General features: G+C 44.0%; 1 protein-coding gene across 1 annotated transcript in view; it reads left to right on the forward strand.

The window, feature by feature from the left end:
- DNAJC5B (DnaJ heat shock protein family (Hsp40) member C5 beta) overlaps positions 1 to 2237 on the forward strand; it is a 47249-nt gene extending 45012 nt beyond the window's left edge. Inside the window, exon 4 of the mRNA XM_060116327.1 lies at positions 2143 to 2237. Coding sequence (XP_059972310.1) covers positions 2143 to 2237 — 95 coding nt within the window. The remainder of the gene's footprint in view (positions 1 to 2142) is intronic.
- Positions 2238 to 12068: the final 9831 nt, after the last annotated feature.

The following is a 12068-nucleotide window of genomic DNA, read 5'->3' on the forward strand; positions in this document are numbered from 1 at the left end:
CAGTTTGGAAAGTATATTCTCTGTTCTATTTGTTTAGGGCTGCCTTAAAAATTTATCAAGCATACTTAAGTTACCAAAGTTGAAAGTTAATTCTTATCTTTACCCTCTCCTGAACAATACAAGAACTTTATAACTCTTTAATTCTGATCATCTCCTTCCTGATTTACATACTATTGTCATAATTTTATCTCAATTTTAAGTCTCATAAATTATTATTGCCTTATATAATAAATAATTGTTTAGTTTTACTTACATATCTACTAATCATTTCTATATACAGCACAAATTTTTCCATATGATAACACTTCTTTCTGTCTGAATTATAACTTTTATTTTATTTTATTATTTTTTTTTTTTTTGCGGTATGCGGGCTTCTCACCGTTGTGGCCCCTCCCACCGCGGAGCACAGGCTCCGGACGCACAGGCTCAGCGGCCATGGCTCACGGGCCCAGCCACTCCGCAGCATGTGGGATCCTCCCGGACTGGGTCACGAACCCGTGTCCCCTGCATCGGCAGGCGGACCCTCAACCACTGCGCCACCAGGGAAGCCCCGAATTATAACTTTTAAATTAGGTCTGCTGGTGGCACAACTTCTGTGTTTATTGTCTGAAAATACCTGTAAATCATGCTTAAAAAAATAAATGTAGCAATAAGAGGGTTTATCAACAAATTTAGGTTGATATCTTCTTATAGTATATTGTAAATATAATTTCATAGTTTTCTGGCTTCTGTATCTGCTATTGGAAAGTGAGATTGCTTTAAAAACCATTATCCTTAGTGTTCTTCAATATCACTAAGATGTTTAAATATGAATTTCTCTTTAATTTATCCTAGTTGGTTCTTGAATCTGTGGATTGGTGTCTTTTATCAATTCCAGGAAATTCTCAGCCATTAAATCATCAAATATTACCTCTACTCTTCTTTTCATTTCTTTACGAAAGTCTTATTAAATATAAGTCAGAATATCACTCTATTCTTCATGTCCTTTAGCCTCTTTCTTATTTTATATCTTTGTTTCCCTGTGTCGCATTCTGATTAATCTCCTCAAATCTGTCTTCTATTCCATTAATTCTCTCTTTAGCTGTTAAGCCCATTCATCAAGTTTTAAAAATTTCAGATGTGTTAATGTCTAAAAGAGATTTTTTATTATTATTCATTTCAAAATCCATTTGATCATTTGAAAAACAAATCTAATTCTTTCTTATTCTGTGTCTGGTAAGTGCAGAATTTGAAGTCTTTCTGGGTCTGACTGGCTTTCTGTTGTTTCTACTGGCTCTCACTCAGTGTGCATTGTTCCTATGTGTAATGTTCCCCCTCCCCCCATCTCTCTCCCTCTCTCTCTATTTCTCTCTATCTCTCCCATCTCTCTGTTTTTTACTATGAGTTTATGTTTCTTGCAATTTGTGGGGGATTCTTTGAGGCCTGGGTTGAAGGTTGGGGCCATTCATTTCTGCTCTGTGCTTTTGCACTGGACCATTTTAAACTAAATTATCAGCCTGAGGTTTCTTAGAACACACAGGTATTGTAAACTTGACCTGCCAAATTGTGTGCTCATTAGCTTGCTAACAGACATTTTTAAGGGAGCTCTTCACTTCCTCATCAAAACTCAAGACTAGCAAATTTCCTTGCAGATTTAAGGGTATGGTGATTTAGATAGCACATAACCATTTGGGGTACTAACTTTATGTGGAGAGCTTCCTACTAGACTCTTCACCTAAGCAAACTCTGGGTTTTGACCTCTCTCCCAACCAGAGCCATATATGCAATTGTCCACTGCACGATTCTAGAGGTATTTTTCATATAGATATACACTGTAGTCTATATGACATGGGTGGCAGCCCTGTCCTCATCCCCACAAAATGGTGAAAACTAAAGCTCAAGTTTATCAGCTTTAGAAATTGCCTCAAAGTGAAATCTGGGCTTAGTGCTTTGGTTTTATAATTCTGTAACTAATAGAACTTAAATGAAGAATAAAGACAGTGTATCCTCCCTTTTGAAGTCCTTTAAAGGGTAGGATCCTTAGTATCTTAGGAATTGAATTGATTTGCTAATCATCATTTCAACAAAAATATCTACCACTTGCCCCATTAAATGAAATGTAACATAAGAGGGTGTTTACTGGTTTTCTTTGTTTATTTTTAGATATGGACTTTCCAGTTGTCCTCCAGCCTACAAACGCAAATGAGAAAACACAGCTAATCAGAGAAGGACCTCGAAGTTATTGTACAGACTCTTAATATTGAGCCCATTGGGGGTCCACAGTACCTCCTCTTGGTTCAGTCATGTCTCCAGGTGGTCTTGATGGGGGAGGGTAGGGGACATGAAACGCTGTGAACTTTTCCACATTTGTATTTTATTTTTAGGTTAAGGAAAGATGATTGCTACATAGTTTTCTCAGTATGCAGATTCACTCTTTGAGTAGAACTCCTAATGGAAACACATATTCCATTTTAATGAATAAAGGCCTGAAGAGTTGTTTTGTGCTCCTTGCATGAGGTAAGACAGTGGCATTGGACAGGCTTATGAGCCTGCCCTTTATGTGAGCCAGATCTCATTCCTTATAGACTAAAGTAGTATTTCAAAACCAAAGCCACTTTTCATCTATTTAACTAAATGTAGTATTCATATCTGCCTTTAAATATCATCAGCAAAACATACATGTGAATTTAGGAGGAATTTTTTGTGTGTGTGGAGATTTTTCCTGTCATATTCAATATGGCTATAGAAATATTTCAAAGGCAGGAAGAAATTATTAGGTAAAGACAAATTGTATTATTTTAAAGTATATTTTTGAAAGATTACAAATTGTCACTTACTGAAAACTGACAAATAAAACCAGGAAGGAAGAAGTTTTGTGTGTACTTGTAGATTGGCATAGAAACAAAAACAAAAACGAAACTTCAGCCTGGTTAAATGTTATAAATGACCCAGAAAGTCATTCTGGGCCCAAACCAGCCCCAAACAATGTGTTTAACAATTTTAAGTTAAAATAATTTTTGTCCAACAGGCTTAGATTAGCCAGACTAAGAAAAAGACACACATGAGGTAAAGGACAGAATTCTAAATTCTACAGCCTAAATTTAAATTTAACGGCATATCACACCCCATTTTCAGTGGGATTAATAACACTGACCAGAAAATGGTCTGCTCTGTGCACGTTGAACATTTATGCTCAGAGGTCATCTCTTCATTTACTTGTTTGATCCTTATACTCATCATGTGGTAGAAACCATGTGCTATTTCTAAAATAGTAAGCAGCAAGTGTTTGTTTTTTTTCCAGGTCTTCCTTAGTTCTTTATGTAATATTGCATTTTTCAAGATCTTGTTATGTTTTTATGTAACACTGCATGAAATGCCGTTTCCTTTTTTCTTTGTTTCTTATTCTGCCTCACCACCAAATTACCATTAATTAAAGTTAAATATACATTGTAAGTGGGAATTGGTGTTATAGCTGATAGTTCTGACATAACTAAAACTCTGCTCTAACTCTTGAGTTACTGGAATTTTTTTTTAAATCGACATAATTAAGTAGAAAGAGCCCTGGTTTGAAAATTAAGAACCTGGTTCTAATCTAAGTGCTCACAAACTAGCCCTGTGACCAAGTGAGATGAGAATAATATGGCTAATCTCTCTGACTCTGTTTTCATATCTTCTCTGTTCATATTCCTAATTGCTGCAAGACCAGGTGAAATAGTTAAAGTGAAAGAACTCTGAAAAGTTAAGTATTTAACAAGTATAAGACGGTTTCACATGAGTTTGTATATGTTGATACACATAGTCAAATGTAATGTGACTTCTTATGTATATAAACTCTCTCATCCAACAAGACCCATGAAAATACCCAATACTAACAGTGCCAGTGACCAGTAAGTGCTCAGAACTCTACTCAACAATTGAATGCTACTTTCCATTTGAAGGGAACAATGAGATAAACAGCCCCATCTGGGGATAATTTGAACCACGACATTTCCTTCCTGAGGACTCTAAGCCAAACATCAGTCCTGTTTTTGAACAGAAACTTACAAGTCACAAAGCTCATCTTCTCTTTCCCTCCCAGACCTCTTTTTTCTTTCTCACACGGAATTTTTTACTTCCACTCCCAGCTTTCCCAGAGAGCTGGTACAAGAGTGGTTGCGATGAGAATAGGGCAGGAATTATAATCAGAATCAGATGGTGGAATTCCTGGAGGCATTCTGGCCAATGTTTCCCACATAGAGCTAGTTTCTAGTTACCACGGTTGTGGCAAATGCATGCACATGGATGTCTCTGAGTGAGGGAATGAATTCTACAGAATGCCCCTTAGCTACATAGAAACAAGGATCAACTCTCCATCTGAGGGGCCACGTAAGCATCTTGTGGAGTTGCCATCTGGAATCACCTGCTATTATTCTGAATCCACAAGCATCTTAGCAAAGAAGCATCGAGGAAAGAAAGGACATGCTGACCATGATCCTCAGCAATGGCTGCCTGGCTCCGGTTCATGCAGGGTTACATAAACTGCCACTTCAGTGGCTCACGACCTAATCCTGGTCTCCAGGCTATCAGAGAAGGGGATTTCATATAAGGTTTCATAGGTCAACCATTTATTTATCTTTTTGCTGTCTTACATCAGAACATAAAAATATATATGCATTTTTATTTACCAAAACACACACATTTTATTTCTTTGAGCATAAGTGACATTCTATTTCTACATTTCAAATGGTATGTAGACTCAAACACATTTGACATGGCCTGGTCTGGAAATACACTTACCTGGCAATGCACTGGCTGATCTTCTGACCTATAGAAAGGGTTCCAATTAAGGCTACCTGATCTCTGTGACAGGCACAATAATGGTCCCCCAAGATGTGCACATCCTAATTCTCAGGGCTTTCATGGCAAAACCGATTTTATGGATGGGATTATTAATGACCTTAAGATAGGGAGATTATACTGGATTATCCAAGTGGGCCCAATCTAATCACTCTGGTCCTTACAAATGGAGAGCCTTTCCTGACTATGGAGAGGGAGAGGCGACTACAGAAGAATGGTAAGAGAGATGCAATTGACGATCAGAGAATGACTAGAGATATGCTTTACAGATGGAAGGTGTGCAGGCAGCCTCCGAGAGCTGTTAAACTCAAGGAAATGGATTCTCCTCTAGAGCCTCCAGAAGGAAACACAGCCTAGCAAAACATTGATTTCAGCCCGCTGACACCCGTGTTAAACTTCTGACCTCCAGAACTGTATGAGTTTAACACTGAGTCAGCGCTCCTCACTTGTTTCTTCCTTGTCCTTCGGACTCCTTATTCTATATTCCTCTTTTGTTTCACTCCCTCATCCTGTCTCTTTAATTCTATTTTCTGCTTTGTCCCTTCTCTTCCATTTCTCAACACTCCGTCTCCTTCCCTGTCCTCCTCCTCCTACTTCCACCTTCTTTATATTTGACCTTCGTTTCTCTGTTTTAGTTTCCTAATCTCTCTGCTCACCGCTGTCAACTCTCTGCTTTCACATTTACTGGAATTTTTAGATAAACTGAACTTCTGGCAATCTACCCCAACTGGTGCAGGGTGCAGCAGGGAGAGACAGGAAATAGCCTGGGTAACAGGATGTTAGTACAGGAATGTCTTCCCGCCTCCAACTTCAAGCACCAATAATCATAATGCTAATAGGCAAAGGGGGAACAAAAGTATTTTTCATTCAGTTCTCCGAGTATATTGACAAATAGAAATCGTTTGTAGAGACCAAATTATGTGAGTGAATGGCAAGGTAATTGGTTAGCCATTAATTCTGGTTTGTCCTTAGTACTTTAGGAATCTCACTGGAAGGAATGAGTGCTCTCTTGATTTATCTTTAAAAGGTCACTCCCTTGCCGCCCTAGCCTCAGAGGTTAAAAACAAAGGTAGTCAGACACATGGAAAACAACCACCTATGTATGCTTTTGTTTGGGCTGTTGGAAAGGTGCGTGCTGGGAACTCCCTGGTGGTCCAGTGGTTAGGACTCCACGCTCTTATGCCCAGGTTCAATCCCTGGTCGAGGAACTAAGACCCCACAAGCCACGTGGCGCGGCCAGAAAAAAAAGAAAGAAAAAAAAATGTGTGCTGAAATTTTAGGAAGAGAAGTACCCCCATCATGAGGGGCCTCTAGACTAAAGACAGGTTGGAGAGTTTGGGGGGAAGTTCCCAGAGTAGCCCAGACTTGTGTCCCCACAGGGGAGAGACTCTGGTGAGATAGCACTTGGATGCCTGGGTGACAAAATTAAGTCAGGACTTGGTAGACATTAAGATCCCTGGGCCCACACGGCCCCTCAAAGTAACCACACAGGGTTGGACCCTGAGACCTCAGGAGCAACCAGGCTGGAGCAAGATGAGGGGCTCAAAACTTACTTAGGGGACAAAGACATAAACCCTTGCAGACCCCTTATAATCTGAGGAAGGGGAAGGACTCTCAAAACCCGGCTGAAGTGAAATTTGTTGCTATCCTGTTAAACTGCAGCTCTAAGCCAAAGTTTCATTTAGAACACGCCATCAAGAGACTTCCCCCGGATCTCTTCCCAAATGTCATTCTTTGCAGGCTTTCTAGACCACCCTGCCTAGGACTGTTAACACCCTCCACCTCACGCTTCCTATTTTCCTTCTCTGCTTTTTCTCCTTAGTACCTTTTTATCTTTCTCCCGCACCACAAGGCCTAAGATTTTTGTCTGTTTTGTGCCCTGAATTCCCATTGCTTAAAAGAGTGCCTGACACATGGTAGACAGTTGGGGCATATTAGTTAAATGAGTAAATTTTTAACCTGTGTCATAGAATAAAGAAATTCCTACCTGCTAGAAATGCAGCAGCTGCTAGAATCCTTAGTTTTTAGGGAGGCTTAGCATATTAATAGCAAAAGTAATTAATTTAATTAATTAATAGAAAAATTAATACATTATCTTGGCACCCAATCAAACCTCTGGCTCAATTTCAGAGTTATCTTTTTTTTTTAATTTTAGCAGCCAGCCATCCCTTCCTCCTCAATGACAAGAGGGCGAATGTCCATTTCCAGGCAACAGTCCTTCTCCAGGCAGAGAAAGACCTTTATTCAAGAAACACAAGTCCTCCTCTCCCAAACCCCTCTTCTTCCAGCCTGCAGGCCTCCTAAGCACCTAAGTAACAGTCATCTTCATATTATTCCTGAGCAGGTCTAGACCACAAAGGGCCAGAAATTTAGATTCAGTCACGTATAACCAGTTTCTGTAAAACAAAGTCATTTCCAAATTGTAGGTGGCTCAAGTTAGCAGTGATTTCCAGAACTTTTTTCACTGTTGTGGCCTCTCCCGTTGCGGAGCACAGGCTCCGGATACGCAGGCTCAGCGGCCATGGCTCACGGGCCCAGCCGCTCCGCGGCACGTGGGATCCTCCTGGACCGGGGCACGAACCCGTGTCCCCTGCATCGGCAGGCGAACTGTCAACCACTGCGCCACCAGGGAAGCCCCAGAACTACATCTTAGAGTCAGCATTTACATCTGTGCTTTGCACAGTGCTAAAAATGAAGAGACTAATAAATACCTGTTGATTAATTCTCACAACATATACCACTTCTGAGAAAAGTCTTGCTCCAAAAGGGGACTCAAACATGCTCGGTGCCAAAATGTGACACAATTTTCTGGAATTTTCATGCTATTCCAGGGCTGTCCCCAAGAAGCAAAACTAAATTCCCAGAATCATATCAGCAGTTACAGGACAGCGGTTAACACATTCTGCTCACAGCTGGGCTGCCAACTGAGCTTTCTCAGAGCTGAAAATCTGATTATCAGCTTTTCCAATGCCTGAGAACCCCCAGGCATATCCCTGTTTCCAGGGCCAGGAAGAAGGATCTTACCTGGGAGGGTTTTTTCTTCTTACTCCTGGGTAATCTGCTCTGGTACCCAAATATCTCCACTCCTGAGATGTCCAGATTCATCTCCTCTCAAAGTTTCATCTACGACACACTTTCTTTTCTGGTGAAGAATAATTGGGGGAAATTTTTTAGTACAGATATTCACTTTGGGAATGAAATTCCAAAATTTTCTTTAATTTTTTTAGAATGATCTATTTGGGCATGTATATACATTAACTATTTACTAAACTGATATCTTCAGAATTAGTATAATTGCAAAAAGCAATATTTTAAAGCTAACCTAGATTAGCTTTATAAAAGTAAAAACTGAAAGCCACCAAGCAATGAAAAGTATTGCCTATATACTGATTAACTTATTAGCATAATAATTTTCTATAAAATGCCTTCATTTCAAAAGTTTATTGTATTTAGCATGGAATTTATTTTTTTAACTCAATGTATAGCATACTAGGAAATTTAATTTTCAGCTATCAAAACCTGAAAGATACATGTTATTCTGAATAAGAGGGTAAAGTTTTAATAGATTTTTAAATGATTCACTTCCGGGCTTATCTCCTGCTTTTCTTAGTTCTCTCTCTTACCTCTTCTCAGCACATCCCATCCCCCAAGCTAAAGGATTTGAAAGGAGGTGGAAAGTGTTGGGTTTTAGTATCACAGGTGCATTTGTATTTGAAAAAACGATTCATTTTTTCATAAATTAAAAATCTGCTGGACGAACAATAATAACCAACAGTCACCGTGCTCAGGACCTGACACTGTCCTAAGAGCTTTATATTAGCTTTATATATTTAATATTTACATATTCACTTAATGCTCACAACAACCTGTGGGACAAGTACTATCAGCATTATTATTCCCCATTTTTCAGACGAACTAAAACAGAAAGGTGAAGTGACTTGCCCATGATCACCCAGTTAGTGAGGGCTAGAGCAGGCGGGTCCTCAAGTCCGTGATATTAACAGCTGCACTATATTGCCCATCCACAATGATCTTATATTTCCAACTACATCTGTCCTTCTTGAAAACGAACCTTCTACACCTCCCTGCACAGATCCTTCCCAGGGTTCATTTTCAAAAGGAACGTCACTCCTGTCACTCCTTTCATTATCTACCTTTCTCTTCAACTGCCCTTTGCCACTTAAGAAGATTCCTCTAGGGAATGGCCCTTACTTAACTCCCAGTGACTTCCTCAAGTAAATCCTCGAAGACTCAAAATCCTCAAATTCCTCAAATTCCTCAAGAGCAAATTCCTGAAGGCTTCCTCTGTGCCCTCCTCCTTCCCCTGCTACCTGCAGCACCTGCTTTCCTGGGAAGCCCGTGTGCCTTTGGTAGGGCTACCTGCCACTTCTCTTGCCTGACCAGTAACTGCAACGTTAATCAAGTGAGTGAGAAGTTGGATTTTTTTTTTCTTCAGGGTTTTTTTAGTCTGTGTTAATCATACAAATATTCACGTATACAGTCAGGAGAAACTGCCTTATCTTCGTCGCCTCCCAGGCACCAGGAGGCCCCACCACAAACAGCCAGCCAGCTTGCTTGTTGCACACCACTGTCCAGACGGAGAGGGCAGCTGCTCCAGCAGTCACCCAAGGAGACAGAGAAAAGGCGAGGCGGGGTGGGGTGGGGAGTCGGCTTGCAGTGCTGGGCCCTGGCAACGCCACCACCCTCTCCCGCTGGGGCTCACACTGAATCTGGGGAGGGGTTTATCCTTATGCCCACTTCCCACCTGGGCCACACCAGCTGTCTTGGTGAGGTTCTCTCCTGGCTGGAAGTGCCTTTGATGGACGTCAGGTAACAGCCAGTCCTTGCGGGGGGGAAGAGAGGCTGTTTCTTGTAGAAAAATGCCCCCAATTCAACTGTCCCCATGGCAAAAAAGAAGAAAAGCAGGCACGCGTGCACACACATCCACACACACCTCTCTCCGTGCAGACAGACAGGTTCCTCCCAAGCCTGAGCCGCTCTGCCTCCCCCGCTGGCCTCAGGTCCTTAAGGATGCTGCCTGCCTCACCTCGCAGGTGCCAGACGCTGGTGGTCCTGCCCAGAGGCAGCCTGCCACTTGGTAAAGGGTCCAAGAGGAACAGACTACTGGGGCTGAGGGTAGCCTCTGCTGGCCCACTAGGCAGTGGGAAAGAGGGGCTCTGAGGACTTGCTCAGAGCCCAAACCAGCGAGCAGAGGCAGGACGAGTGGTGCTAAGGGCCGCCAGGCCCTGGGAGGACCACAGACTCCTTCCGCCCCGACTCCGCGGCCTGCGCTCGCTCTGGCCTCTGCAAGGAGCGCACTGCTCCAAAGATGTGCACAGAAAGGGTTTGTTCTTGGGAGGGAAGCCAACGTGCTTGGGACAATTACCTTGCCAGGTGAGATGCCTAAAAGCAAGGGGAGGCGCAGAATCCTTGTGGCAGGCCCAGACCCACTGACGTCACCTGTGAAGCCACTGCTGCATAACGGTGGGCAGCCCCCTGGGAAAAGGGGAAGGGGCACCTAGTGTGGGGGAGATGAGGAAGCCTGGAGACCGGCAGGTGTAAAGCCTCCCATGATCCTGCAGGGGCAGCTGGAGATGTGATGCTTTGAGGGCTATCCAGTGAGCAGAACGGCTGGGCATGTGTGGGCTCCAGGGTGGCGGTGTCCCCGGAGCTTGGCAGCAACAGTGGCACCAGTCTGGGCCCAATAGGGCCCGCAAACAGAAAGCTATCGTGAGCCCCTGGCTTGGACCTGTGGTGGCCTGGGCACCTGGCAGGGACTCCCCTCTGCTCTGCTGGGAATGGGGTGCTCTGTGTGTGCACAGAAAGTAGGTGCTCCAGTGTGAGCTCTAGTCCGGCCCCAGCCCCAGCGGCACTGCCCTTGCAGCAGGCAGGCTCCACCCTCCCCCGGGGCTTCTCCAGTGGACCAATGTTTACGCCCCCTTTTATTTGGGGGGAGGTGGGGAGGCAAAGAATGGTGGGGAGAAGGTAGGGAGAATTTCATACAAGCTTTTCTCTCACAGTCAAGCTTGAAAAAAATAACCGTCTCGGAAGAGGACGAGGAGGAACAAACAACAGGCGTTTTCCTAACTCAGGCACCCAGACAGAGCCAGACAGGCAGGCAGACTCTCAGCCACACCCAGGCTACGTGACCCCTTGCGGCCAATCATCGAGCTGGACTCCCTGTTGTCTCACAGCCCCCAGGGGATGGGGGTGTGACCACAGGCAGGTGACCCAGCAACGGCACCCTAGATCCATATCCCCGGCTACCAAACGAACCAAGACTCGAGGGGAGGAGGGGGTGAGAAGAGACGAGGGACTCTGCATACCCCTGTATCTTTGGCAGACAGCTGTTCTGGCCTGGCTGGAGCTTCCCGTGGAGATACCCACACCTCAACCTGCTCGGATGGCACAGGATGCCAGTGGGGCCACCTGTCCCAGGGAGCAGCCAGCCAATCGACCTGTGCTCCGGCTGGGCTGTGCCTTGCCCGCCACCTCCCAATAGCTAAGCATCCTGCTCAGGGAGGGGGTCCTTTCATTCCCAGCAAAATGTGGTCTCCAAGATCACGCAGTCAGTAAGTGTGGCCCTTCCCCACGGCAAATTCCCCATCTGGGGCTCCATTTTCATACCTTAACAGCTCAGCCTCCACTAACAGGCTGCGAAAACACCACAAAGGACAACTGGAGGGAAACACAGGGAAGGGAGTTGTGTGACAACAGAGAAGCGGGGGACACCTTCACATTCGCCTGCTGCACCCTCGCTGGTGAGCTGCACCAACACCCGTGTGTGTGTGCACGCAGCACACACATATACACAGCACAGAGGCACCGTTCCCAGAGCGAATGGGGAGCCGCTGTATACCAAGAATCCAGAAGAGCAGTTAAGTGTGATGGCGCTTCTCTCCGCCAAGAGAAACATGGAAGGAAAGCAATTCGAATTGTTACAAGTGTGTGCAGGAGGTCACCTCTCGGCCTCACAAACTCCCACGTCACCTGAGATCTGTCCTCCAGGCTTCCTCTGCTGGCCACACAGGGAAGCTTGGTCTTCAGAGAGGTTCTGATGCTAACAAGCCACAGGGTTGACGAGTACAAATGTCAAAGGTGTAAATCAACAGAAGATTAAACAGAAAAGAAGAGGAAAAGCGTGATAACCCATGGGCTGATGCCATTAAAAACAAATGGGGTCAGAGTCTTGTGCAATCAGGTGGCACGGCAGGTGTCCTCCCATAGCACCTACCCACAGAGTCCCCAAGCAG

Source organism: Mesoplodon densirostris, chromosome 13, assembly GCF_025265405.1.
Source record: "Mesoplodon densirostris isolate mMesDen1 chromosome 13, mMesDen1 primary haplotype, whole genome shotgun sequence".
Classification (NCBI taxonomy): domain Eukaryota; kingdom Metazoa; phylum Chordata; class Mammalia; order Artiodactyla; family Ziphiidae; genus Mesoplodon; species Mesoplodon densirostris.